Raw genomic sequence first — 13,256 nt, 5'->3', positions numbered from 1 at the left:
AAAGGTTTTTTTTTTGGGGGGGGGGATATTTTTCCCTGATGCCTAAGACAGGCACCCTGTGAACATCTCTGGGAAAGCATTCCAGAGGTGAGGACTCTTGTATGTCACCATCTGCTGCACTTCAGAAAGCAGAAGTACCAGGAGAGAAGTCTCAGATGAAAATGTGAACTGATAAAGGGGAAGGCAATCCAACAGAGATCTAGGTCCTCCGCTCCATTTTTTAAAAAGCCAAAACATACCAGGCGCCAATGAAGTTGTTGCAAGGTAGGCTCTATTAATGTGACTTGCATTAGCAGGTGAGCCACAGTATTTTGAACTAGCTGCAAGTTATGAACCTTTGGCCCTTTAGATGTTGCTGAACTGCAACTTCTACCACCTCTGACTATTGTCTATGCTTGCTGGGGTTGTTGGGAGCTGACGTTCAGCAACATCTGAAGGGCCAAAGGTTCCTCACACCTTGTCTAGAAAGCATGGGTCACTGAGGTCGGAAACCAGGAACCCTTAAGTCTCTGTTGGTGCTGTAAGTATCCAGCTGAAACCACTGCATTTCTGATACCAAAGTTTGGGGCTCTTTTTTTAGTAGTGAGAATGTTTGAATACATTCTTTTCATAACCTCTCCCCTGCACCCCACCCCAGTTGTTAAGTGGACCATTTGCATCTCATAACTTCACCAAAATATTGCTCTTGCACAGAATTTGAAATGTGCAGAATTAAGCATTCTGAGAATCTCTTATTTTGTACATATGGAAATTTTTAGGTTTCTTGTCAGCAAAGTTGGACTTTAAAATGTGCAAGTAATGTCTGCTAAAAAGAAGCCAGAGCAGAAAAGGAAGTGGTGCTTCAAGGGAGTACTTCTTGTCCCCATGTCAATCAGAATAAAATTGTTCATAATACAGTGGTACCTCTGGTTACGTACTTAATTTGTTCTGGAGGTCCGTTTTTAACCTGAAACTGTTTTTAACCTGAGACACCACTTTAGCTAATGGGGCCTCCCGCTGCCGCTGCGCCGCAAGAGCACAATTTCTGTTCTCATCCTGAAGCAAAGTTCTTAACCCGAGGTACTATTTCTGGGTTAGCGGATGTAACCTGAAGCATATGTAACCCGAGGTACCACTGTAAAGCAATTGTGCTCAATTTGCATGATGTACACAATGGTGCTAACCTTACTTGGTTAGCAAAGTAACTTTGCAATCAGGATGGTAGAATCAGGCTTTCACTTACTGTGCTGACTAATGTTAAAGTGAATTTGCACAAGCTTATCTTGCTAAATGACTTCACATCAATCCTAGTTAAGTGTTCTCTTTGCATTTCTCAGAGATACAACCATCTTGTCAAGACATGTTGAGTGCAACCCCACTTTTCCTCACTAGGGGGCAACCCATATCCAACCACACAAGCCCAGGGGGTTCTGCATAATAGATGTTAATTAAGTACTGATCAAAGAGATGGTTTTGCTTTCCTAGCAACAGTTTGAGTATGCAACAGATTATGAACACTATGAATCCTACTTTCTAATAGCAATTTCATTCAGGGACACTTTGTTCAAGAACTTTCAAATTCAAGAAATTGTTCTTAAATACAGCCACCCTTTAAAACACCCTTGAAGCCTAACCAGAGTTATTTTTCCTGGTAACTTTTATTAAAGCATCTTCTTCCTTCAAAATACACCTCCTTTTTCTATTCCCTTTTCACGTTCTCAACTATGAAATCATAGCATTAGTCAAAGGTGGGGAATAATATTAAGAAGAAAGAACATTAATTGATCCTAACACGATGCTAAAAGTAGCATGCCAGCATCTATATGTAAAGAGTAAAACTATTTCTTTGCCTTCTGTGAATGCAACATCTGTTCCTTCTCCAAATCCCATGGAGCCATCAGAAAGCCAGAGGTCCTTCTTTGACAACAGGAACATTTGGGTGTTTAGACTGAATTCAGCTGCTACCGGGTCACTGACCTATATAAAAAGAAAAAGAATCACTGTTTTGAAACTCAGCTATTAGTTTCTCAATTTCAGTTCTTTCTGATGCTTGCTCAACATCAGCTTGCTTGCTTTAGCACTTCAAATTTAAAACGGCTAATTTAAATGTGGATTTTATATTTAACTTTCTTTAGTAATTTTTCTTTTGAAATCTTTTAAGATAATATTTTAGTTCCCTGTTAATTATGTTGCTTTGACTGTACACTTGAACTTATTTGGTAATGTTTTATCCTGGATTGTTTTATCTGATGTGTTAATGTAGGCATAAACCACTTTGAGATTTTTCTTCTTAAAAATATAAAGCGGTATAGAAATGAAAATAACAACAACCACAACCTCTTTGCACAAAAGCAGAGTCTGTGCAAGAAGACTGAATCCATTAACCCATTTATTAGAAGAAACACACTTTCATCAGAAAGTTTTATTCATAATATAGTGCAGAAGTCTTGAAGACAACCATACTGAGTGAGACCAGTGGTCCACCTAGGCTTGTATTATCTATGCTGAACAGCAGTAGCTTCTGAAGAATCAGGCTAAGATCCTTCCCATCACTTCCTTATTTGATTCCTTTAACTGGTGATTTGGGCATTGATCCTGGGTCCTTCCGCATATAAACCACTACTAATGAATTATGCCCCTCTTCTTCCCATTCATTAGGCTCAGTATAGCTTTTAAATCTTGGCTGATCCCTCCCATCTTATGGCACTTCCAGGAGAAGGATTTTGGGCCACTCACAAATCACTTGAGGACTGTGCTAGTTTTGATGCTCAATGCAGCTGGTTAAAAATGAGAGACCAAGGACCAGCAAGACACCATCAGTGGTACAGTCCAAATCAGTTACTACAATGCAGCCCTCTTGTGCTAGCTAGTAGCTCTTCACTGAAGTGTCCTCTCTTCTACTTCAAGAGTGGAAAGGGACATGGAGCTGCTGCCCAAAGTGGTGGGCATGTCAAATGAGCTCTTCTCTTTCCCTGTAACCATCCGCAATCCTTCCCAGCCAAGTGATATGGAGAAGACACAGGGAAACATAGCACACAGATAAGTGTGCCTAAATTATGGGAAGAGAGGAAAAATAACTTGGCACAGGGCTGTGATTTTCAAAGGCAGGCTTGACTCAAGTGGGACATCAAATTCCACACCCAAGTTTAGCACTACAGTCAATGGCAAAGAAGATTGGTTGTATCCAATAGCAGCTTAGTGCAAGAACCTTGGTCTCTCGTCTGGTGCTTTGGCTAGCTCAAAGTCACCATTGGATACATCCCACTTTAAACATCTGTAAATTTAAACATTAATTCTGCTCCCCACTCTTCACCCCAAGTAGGTGGATTTTTAAATATTCAGGACCAGCTCTTCTAAGTCAGTGGAAAATAAAAAATACAGTATGTAAAACAAGTACCGACTCTACTACTGATGAGCTGCACAAGTAAACAATTTAGTTCAATTTAATTGCCAAGGGAGTGTGCATGATGTGCCAGATAAATGCAGTCAAAATACTTTGTTGAGAGCATTAAACACAAGAGAGGTTTTACCTGCTGGAACCTGATATCTAGATCAAAGGTGATTGGCTCCCGGGGGCTACAAATGACAGGCTGGGTATATTCTTGGCTGGGTGCAGCAATACAGGGGATAAGTTTCACAGTGTAAGTACCTGAATAGTCACGTACCTACAATAAGGGGTGCAAGATCAGAATATGAAGTTTTTGTTTAAAAGTGCTTTAGTTTAATACACACACACACACACACACACAAAGATACTTCATTTGTCAATGGTTTCTTTGGCATAATACTGCTTCACTTGGCTGTTTAAATTCATCTGTTTTGGGCATCTACTTTTTAAGAATCATGGTGGCTGCTTCTGAGCAGAGCATCAGCTGTTTCTACTTAGCAGCTGACTCACTGATTCTGACACCCACCCACATCATGCAACTCTTCTTGTCTTCCTACAATCCTAACGTGCAACCCCACTGAACTCAATGGGATGTACTTCTGAGCAAACATATTTAGGGCTGGATATGCTTAGGATTCAAGAAAGGGCTTAAAAGATTGGTGTTCATTTCTTTCTGCATCCAGAGCTGACAGGTATTTTATATTTTAATTAAGGTGAAACCATTATGGCTTTCCTTCTAGCAGTAAGAATCACAGGTGACTGAAGTTCTCATTCGAAACCAATGTTGAGGCTGACATATCTTTGGTATATAAATCTTCCACTATCTCATCATTTATTTGCATTTTGCTTTTCTCCCCTAAAAGGAAGCCCAAAGTAGCTTACAACATAAAAAACCCAAATACATACAAAGCAAAGGACCCCATACCCCAAAAATCTGAAAATAAAAGAACTACAATAAATCTATATGATAAACATTAAATTTAAAACTTAAGAAAACACCAGTTCAGTTAATAAAGAATAAAAAGTACTGGTGGGTTTTTTTGGGAACTGAGATAATTTTACATTTCAGATTCCAAGAGGCACTGTGTGAATTGGGCATAACTTTCTCCATAGTTTGTGCCCAGCAGGGGACACTGTAATGGTGTTGAATTTGGAGGAGTGATGTTCATACATGTAATCAGACATGAAGCTTGCTGGGTAGCAAAATGCTGGACAAAATACGCAGATGTGTTGGTTTTGGAGAACACACAATCTATCAGCTTAACCAATCATAGAGTTGTGAGAACAATATATTATGTAACAGCCACAAGCCTCCCCACCCCCCTCGAAAGGTACCACAGAAATCTGCATTGTTGGCACTCACAGCAAAATCTGAGACAAATTTCCATTGCTGCATAGGCTGGTGGAAGGTTTGTTCACTTTGAGAAAGGCTGAGTGTAAATGTGAGGCCAGGGTGATCAGCAGACATCACCATTGATGACAAAGAAGTACCTGTCAAGGAAAAGGACACGTTTTTATGATGGAATGAATGTTGCCATCCAGCACACAGTGGCACACAAGGGCTTCTTATGATCTCTGAAAAGAAATATTTCACTTCTCTTTGATCACAAAAAGCAAAACAAAATCTCCACCAAAAAGAATAAGTAGAATTTAAGATGCATTGCATACCTAAGGTAGAAAGCAAAAAGCTAATCTTACCTGGGTGGGACATCACAAATTGCCCTCTGAATCGAATCTCAGTCCTGAAGTAGACAACAAGCCGCCCTTCATCATTGATCTGCATGCTGGTTGGGTAGAGGGAGCCTAAATTCAAACCACCATTGTCATTACTATATACAAAAAGGTATTAATGCTTTGCCACTTGTAGCATTTGAGAATATCGGATGCTACATACATCCCAGTTTACTGTGATTTTCAGATTGTTTGATTTCAGTGGAATAACTCTATTTGCAAACATGGGGTACCAATCTCCTCTGGGCAAAATGTTCATGTTTCCCCACCAAAACAATATACTGGTACAATTTTGGAGGAGCACACAGAGAGTGTTGAAGGTGATGAATAAATTATTTGTAATAATAATAAAAATTAAAATGTACTCAACATTGTAAACCCAGGGGCAGGGGCTGCCATTATTGGTCTTTGTGAGCCAATCTGGAAACCCTATTTCAGCTGAAAAGTAGATAAAAATGCTTCAATTAAATAAGAACTGAACAAAATCACCTTGGAGCTCAGCTTCTGGTGGGCTTCCTATGCCATCCTTCCAAAGAATGGCAGTATCGTACACAAAGGTGAGCTTGAGCTCAGACTGCAAGTCAAAGTGCTGCCATCCTCCAACAGCAGCCGGGGAATGGAAGACGTAGGAGACATACAGGGGCACTCGCAGAGTCACATACGACTGGACCAGATTTAACACCTGCAAAACACCATAGTATTTGGTTATGCTATGTTCAGATTGCATCCTGAGAAGTCAATTTCACAACCATTCTGGGAATGGTATTAAGTCTCATCCTCATTCCGTCCTGAGTTGCTGAGTTTGACAGATGTTCTGAGTGTGTTGGCTCCTGAACAAACTTCACTGGCTTTGATTAGAAATCCACTTTGATGATTTATGAATGAATTGCAGCTTGTGTTGAAGTGTGAGAGAACGAAGCACGGATCAAATCCAAGCCGGCAGGCAGACAGGCAAACACTCTTGCTGGCTTCTGAGATGCAACCCTGGCAAAGAACACAAACACCCTGGAAATGACTTGACAGTCATCCCAAAGTGTAATCTGGAGTTACAGCTAAGTCCCTATTATAGGATTAAGTTGATACTAACAGTCTCACAATCGTTTGTGACCTCCAGTGCATTCCGGTCCAACTTTCTGGAAGTGAATGGGTAATGATTAAGCTCTTGTTCAGTGAAATGGTCATTTAAAGAAACAACAATGCAGATAGTCTGGGGAAGTTAAAACTGAAGCTTGCTTCCCATTTCCCCTTTACTTAACTTTCAGCACTGATAACAAATCACATGGCAGTTAAGAAATGGGCCAGTCAAAAGTCCAGACATTAATAAACACATGCTATGACTTGCTCAGAATCCAAACAATAAGAAACACTCAAAAATGAAAGCAGTCCCTCAGCCTTTGATCAAAATTAAAATGCAACTCAAATCTTTACTGACTTGCCCTATCGATTATGCTGGATTCCCAACTTCTATCATACCATGGGAGTTGGAGTCCAATAACATCTGGGCAGCCACAGATTTCCCAACCTTGATATGGCAAGTAAATGATCCTAATTTTATTTCAATTATCATCAACAAAAAATTCAAGATGCTCTTGTCTAGCCCATTATGCCATGTATATATATACATGCTTACTGCATGCACAATGGTGTTAAGAGCGGTGACTCCTGACAGGTGGAAGACATCTTTAAGCCTCCATGGACCAACAGGCCAGGGTTTCCACCTGCATGACTGTTTCAACCAAGTTTTACTCAGAGTAAACCTAACTGAGCCAGGTCCATTCATTTCAAAAGGTGCACTCTGAGTAAAATTTAGTTGAAACAATACTACTGCTGCTGCTTTTAATGACTGAACAGTTATTTTCTTTTATTGTTATGTTTTTCTTCTTGTTGTGCTATGACTACTATAAATAAAATAATAAATGAATAAATAATGTTAACCCATTCACTACAATATCATATTTCATCTTCCTTGAACTTGCAAGATAAATTCCCACGTTGCAGTGATACACTTACTGCAATGAATGTGCTGTCAACACAGGCATCTTTTACTTGTGTGTAAGCAGCACATAAGAGATGCGGGTGGCGCTGTGGTTTAAACCACAGAGCCTAGGACCTGCCGATTGGAAGGTTGGCGATTCGAATCCCCGTGACAGGGCGAGCTCCCGTTGCTCAGTCCCTGCACCTGCCAACCTAGCAGTTCGAAAGCACGTGCAAGTAGATAAATAGGTACCGCTCTGGCGGGAAGGTAAACGGTGTTTCCGTGCACTGCTCTGGTTCGCCAGAAGCGGCTTAGTCATGCTGGCCACATGACCTGGAAGTTGTACGCCGGCTCCCTCGGCCAATAAAGCGAGATGAGCGCCGCAACCCCAGAGTCGGCCACGACTGGACCTAATGGTCAGGGGTCCTTTTACCCTTTACCTTTTAAGCAGCACATAAATGGAAATCTTTGCTTCTCTCTCTGAAAGTGGCTCCACGTGTATTTCATGGCAAAGGAGCTTTTGAAATCCAAGGGACAAGGGCTTATCATGTGGTGAAAAGGTTTATGTCCTTCACACAAAAATCCAATGTACACATGCAACTTCTAGTGCCACACAGTTTAAAAGATGATCATGTATGCTCACTAACGAGCATCATGTTATGGTCCTACTGATTAACTTAATTGCATATGAAATAGAATGTGCCTGCCTCTGAGTCTGGGAATCCTTTGTGAAAGTCCAAGCCTTGTTGCTAGGCAGCTTCAAGCTACAAGATCCTAAACCCTTGTGTGTGTTCTCTAGAGGTGCTGCTAGAGGAGGGAGGCTGAGTTAATGAGCAGAGTCCAGATGGGGGTGGCTGGGCAGAGGTGACTAACAGGGGAGCATATGCATTTGGAAACAACCAACAGCTGAACTACATACAGAACTATTTTGCTACAACTGTCATGAATTTTAAAGAAGGGGCAGGGAAACCACTAGAAACCTTTGTGTGTAGTATGAGCCAACATGACCGCACAAGTGAGTTTTTGACACTCTTCATTTTGCTTTGCTTACAGTTTTACAATAATAGTTGGTTTCAATACAAGATGCTGAGTTACCCGTCAGCTTTTACTAATCAAGGGAATGTTGTAAAGATTTAAGTTGGGAATGAGTCAGATTAAAGATAGATGAGATCAATCATTCATTAGTTTTCACATGTGGGCTCTCTAGAAGACTGTCTGTATTAGTGCAAATCAGTATATCATTTCCTTGTCAGGAGCACACTGTGTGCCAGACCTCACTCTTGTTTGCCCAGCAAGTGACGGCGATGTCCATGTCACTGCAGTGCTGTTTATGCAGTGAGCTCCCATGCCACATCCATCTTGGTTACTGAGGTGAGCAGTGTTCGTCATAAATCAAATAGTATTTCTAATGAGGTCATGCATAGCATTTGACAGTCACTGCACATGACTGCCATGCTGTTTGTGGCAGTTTCTTGGAGCCCAGCAAATGGGAATGTTAGACTTGTGTGGAAGAAGCAAAACCTACAGTGGGCCACTATTCCTGTAAAGGAGGTCTGTGATAATTGGCAAATCAGGGAGGGGCCGTAGCTCAATGGCCATGCACATTATCTGCATGCAAAAATCCCAGAAAGCTCCAACTTCCGCCCTCTGCCCCCAGTAAAAAAATCCTGGACCCGTCTCTGTCTCCAGATTTCAAATATTTTAGCTAGAAGGGTTGGAAAAGATCTCCATATGATGCACCAGAACGCTGCAGCTAGTTAGAGATGGATGGGTCAATGATGAACTCAATATAAGTTAGCTTCATGTGTTCATGGCAGGCTCTGCTCTGGATAAATGAGAACGAAACCTGTTTGGCGTAAGAAAGCACAGCTGGCACAGGTGCAAGCTAAAAAAACAAAACCAGACGCAGCTACCACAAGCAGGTAGCTGTTTGTACCAGTTTTCAGCCAGGCTGTCATGTTGTACCTAATCTGAAGGTACCGTAACAAGTATATGCACTCAATAAGTGTGCCTGTATAACCAGGATCAGAGTTAAGTGCTAAAGGCAATTCAGATTTAGCAAGCTCTGTATTAACCTGGGTGGGTTCCAGCGCACTGACCTGTGGCTAACAGTAGAGAGTGGTTTAATAGGACAGATAAACAAGGAAGCTTGCAGCCACCAACGGAGTGGCATGGAAGTACAAGGTTCAAAATGTAACATCTTAGGCTTCTGTGTTTGCCAGGGAAGAGCAGGCGAAAGCTCCTCTGAAATCTTGGTGTGGGTCATTATGAGCTTGGCACTAGCCTCCACTTTCACCCAAACTGTCCTGGCAGTGGAGATGCCAAATACCGGCACCAGGGGGCTTCATTATACCTGACACAGCTGTGCTCCAGAAACCAGATTCCTTGGGAAATGTAGTTTCTTAGGGCACCCGAGTCTTAGGAACACTAAGAAAAGTATTTTTTCAAGAAGCCTTGATTTTCAATCTTGTGCAACCCCATCCCCCTGACTATTTCAGTGTGCCACAGAGATGTCTTAAGAAATCCTCAATGACGACATTTTGCCAAGCAAATTAATTTCCAATGGTAGAGTAGCTATTTGGTGTTTAAACTCAACCTGTTATAAGATATGGAACATTAAGAACAACATGGGTAGTACTGGAAATGCATCAAGTACTGCACAGAAAAGCAAAACGCAAGAAAGGAAACTAAATCCTACTTCCACAAACCCGTTAAGTACAGTTATGGAGCAGATGCCAAGATACCCTTCAGCTGCCATATAAAACTCAATTATCACCCCATGGCTTCCATAGAGATGGGCTCAGTGGCAGAGCCCGCCCATTTAAATGAGTCAGGCAGCGAGGGATGTAAAAGACCTCACCCCACAATTGCCACTGCCCTTCAGAGTAGATAAACGGACAAATAAGGCTAGATAGGTGAATAGTTTGTCTTTGTATAAAGACAGCTTCCCAAGTTCCCATGCTGCAAACTCAAGTGCATGCAACTGGGCATAATGCTAGCATTTTCTTTTCAGTTACATAGGCTTGCTTTTCATGCATGCAGCATACCTGACCATCTGTGCCAATGGAGCCACTGCAGTCGGTCAGCAGTTCTGACATGTCATAGTAGCTGTTAAACTCCCACAGGCAGGCTTCCAGATTGAGGTTACGGTAGAAACGCAAGGTCTTGGCAGATCGCACAGCGCTGCTGTACTGGTAGGGTGAAGTTTCTCCAATCACTTCTGGGTTCTTGGTGTCCTCTGTGATGAATCCGTAAGTTGTCTCAATTTCATTATAATCCAAGAGGTTTGAGCACTTGTGATTTCCTACACGAGTGCCATCAGGGCTAAGAGTCAGCTCAAAGTTGGACAAAGGTCTAGTTGATATAACTGGCAGCATCCCTGAAAATAGAAGGACATGCAAGAAAAGCCATATAAAGCAACCTGTTTTGCACAGTGGACAACCATGAGAATTCCACAGGCAGGGACAAAGCTGTCTCCCGTTCTTCCCTAACAACTGGTACATTCAGGGGCAGGATAGCATCACAACTAGCACCAATGGTAGCCTTATCTCCATGATTTTTAAACCCATTTAAGTTGGTGGTCACCATCCCATCTTGAGATGGTGAATCCAAGTGTTTAACTATGAATCACCAGTCATGTGATTGTGATGACAGATAGTGCTGCACCAGTTGTTGTTCAGTATTAATCAAATGCACGTGTCTGCTACTTACCATCCATATGAGGCATTGTAACTGTTAATTTGATCAGGTTGGAATAGTCAGGATCATCAGGACCTGTGTAACGTATTCTGGCTGAGAAAGGTTCTGCTCCGACCGTTCCTGGTATACGGGGCTGACACAAGCCTACACGGAAAAGGGCAAAAGGCTGATTAAAAACAAGAGAGTAATTCTGCTTCATCTTTCCTTGTAAGAACCAAATTTATAAATGCTGATATTTTAAAAACACATGTAATTTTATGGTTGACATAATATACTCTTGATCTGATTGTGAAGCCAGCACTACTGGGCACAGCCCCAGTTTACTTGAGTAGCAGCAGGGCCACTTTTTCTTCCATGCAGCACCACCACCCCCAATTCAATAGGACAGGAACCAGTGTGGGGTGAAGCTTTCCTCTACCTCCACGGGAAAGACAGAAGCTATACTATGCATCACAGAAGCCAATCCCATTTGGGATTGGCGCCATCTTGGTCTCTCATTCACAGGAACTGCTGTATGGACTGAGATTGCCCTTTTATTTCACTTCCTGATGATGAAACTAAGTTATTATTGGGCCTGTGCCTGCTCCCCACCTACCCACAGGTATGATCCATATACTCATCCATATATGATTAAACATCCAGTTCCAGCAGGTTGCAGAGCAGACATGTGAGAGCAGAGCTCTCCTTGCTTTGATTATGGAACTTGCCTACTTTATAGTTTCAGCTGCAAGATGTAAGGAAACCCTTGGTGGAAGTGCAAAATATGATAACAGGACAAAATACGTGATGGGCTACAACCAAGGTTTGCCCTCTGGTTTACAGCTTGTAGTTCAGCAGGGGAAATGAAACATGAGCCAGGGGTTGGATGACATGCTCAGTCAAACCATGGCTTGGCTCAGCACATCGGCAAAACGGCCATAACATCCCTGTGTGCAAAGTCACTGATTTCCATAGCCTTTCCACCCATTTCATTAAGGTGAAAGCGCTACAAGAAGCAGGCATATACTATACAACTTTGCAGAGGATGAGAACCTCAGGACTGGATCTGAATGTGGCCCTCCAAGCTTTTCTATCTGGCCCCCAAACTTTCCTCAGGATAGACCCCCCCTCCCCAACCACATCCCCTACATCCCGTGCTTCACATCTGCTGTGTGTGTCCTTGAACTATGAAAACGCCCTTTGAAACAAACATCTATTTCAGCTTCACAAAAACCTCTTGATTTTACTTCATTCATGAAGACTTTCTGCTTCCTTACCTTCTCCTCTGTTTATTGTGTAAATTGGGCTCAGTAATTCTAAACCCACATCTCCATTGGCATTGACAGCACGTGCTGCACACTGGACCCTTGAACCAGCCTGGAAATATATGGAGTCCAAGGCAATGGACTTGGTGTTGGTGAAGAAAGTGTTGGAGTCCACTTCTCGCATGGGACTGGTAACCCCATCACTGCCACTTGGAGCGCTGACAAGCCAGCGATACAAAGTCAGCGTGTCATTGATGTTTTCAGCAGCACAAATAGATCCAGTCTTGTCATAATCTGAATATTTGGGGTTGCATGCCTGAAGTTAAATAGAAACATACAATGAATCCATTGAGTTATATCTAAACATGCTCCAGGAAAGTAAATAATTCTAAGTAAAATGTATTTTTCCTCATGTTGCATTAGTATTTAAGAAGTTCATTTTTTTTTCTTGCTACTGGTTTCATCACCATAGATGCTGCATTTTAGTTTCATAATAATAGAGGAATTGAATCTTAATGTATGTGGCATATAAAATTAACAATCTGATACTGTGGAAAGCCTTCAGTTTATCACAGCTCAGATGCCTCCCAGGTGCTTGGAAGGAAAAGAAACCTGTGTCATATAATATATGTAAATCATACCATGCATTAGCTAAAGTCAGAAAAAAGGCAGGAACTGAAGTTCATTTCTTCTTGTGCTTTCATCCAATTGTGAGCCAGGGCTTGAAAGTTTAATAAGTTTAAACTGGCCTCAGTTTCCCAAATCAGAAAAGTAAGAACCTGGATAGGATACAACCTCTATGGACGGCACATTGAGTGGTATTGAGCATCTTACTATCTCTTTACATCAGTTTTCTATCTGTGAAATGGGAGTAAAAGTGACTCATCTCACGGGCATGCGAAATGAAGATCATAACATGCTCTGAAAACTGAAACTGCTATAAAATGCCAAATATCAGTTCTCGAGAAATGAGGTGTGTAATTCTAAGTACTGAAATTGAATGCATGCCTTAAGCCTCCAGGAGAGCTAAGGAGATCATAGAATCACAGAGTCATAGAACTGTAGAGTTGGAAGGGAACCCAAGTGTCATCTAGTCCAACCCCCTACAATGCAGGAATCTCAACTGAAGCATCCATGACAGATGGCCACCCAACCTCTGCCTAAAACCCTCCAAGGAAGGAGAGGCCACCACTTCCCAAGGGGGTCCGTGCCACTGTTTTACACATCCAGAAAGTGTTCA

At 41.9% G+C, this 13,256-nt stretch overlaps 1 protein-coding gene across 1 annotated transcript in view; it reads right to left on the bottom strand.

Moving 5' to 3' along the window:
• The window catches only part of FREM3 (FRAS1 related extracellular matrix 3), an 82,249-nt gene that overhangs the window by 4,353 nt on the left and 64,640 nt on the right, over positions 1-13,256 (bottom strand). The window contains exons 14-21 of the mRNA XM_081876065.1: positions 12,029-12,332; positions 10,785-10,916; positions 10,121-10,452; positions 5,588-5,780; positions 5,066-5,170; positions 4,731-4,858; positions 3,510-3,644; positions 1,830-1,956 (exon numbers count right to left, since the gene is read on the bottom strand). Of these exons, the coding sequence (XP_081732191.1) occupies positions 1,830-1,956; positions 3,510-3,644; positions 4,731-4,858; positions 5,066-5,170; positions 5,588-5,780; positions 10,121-10,452; positions 10,785-10,916; positions 12,029-12,332 (1,456 nt within the window). The remainder of the gene's footprint in view (positions 1-1,829; positions 1,957-3,509; positions 3,645-4,730; positions 4,859-5,065; positions 5,171-5,587; positions 5,781-10,120; positions 10,453-10,784; positions 10,917-12,028; positions 12,333-13,256) is intronic.

This window comes from Podarcis erhardii (assembly GCF_964252035.2).
Source record: "Podarcis erhardii genome assembly, chromosome: 9".
NCBI classification, from domain to species: Eukaryota; Metazoa; Chordata; class Lepidosauria; order Squamata; family Lacertidae; genus Podarcis; species Podarcis erhardii.
The sequence above is the reverse complement of the archived record's forward strand: the minus strand, read 5'-3'. Positions and strand labels throughout refer to the sequence as shown.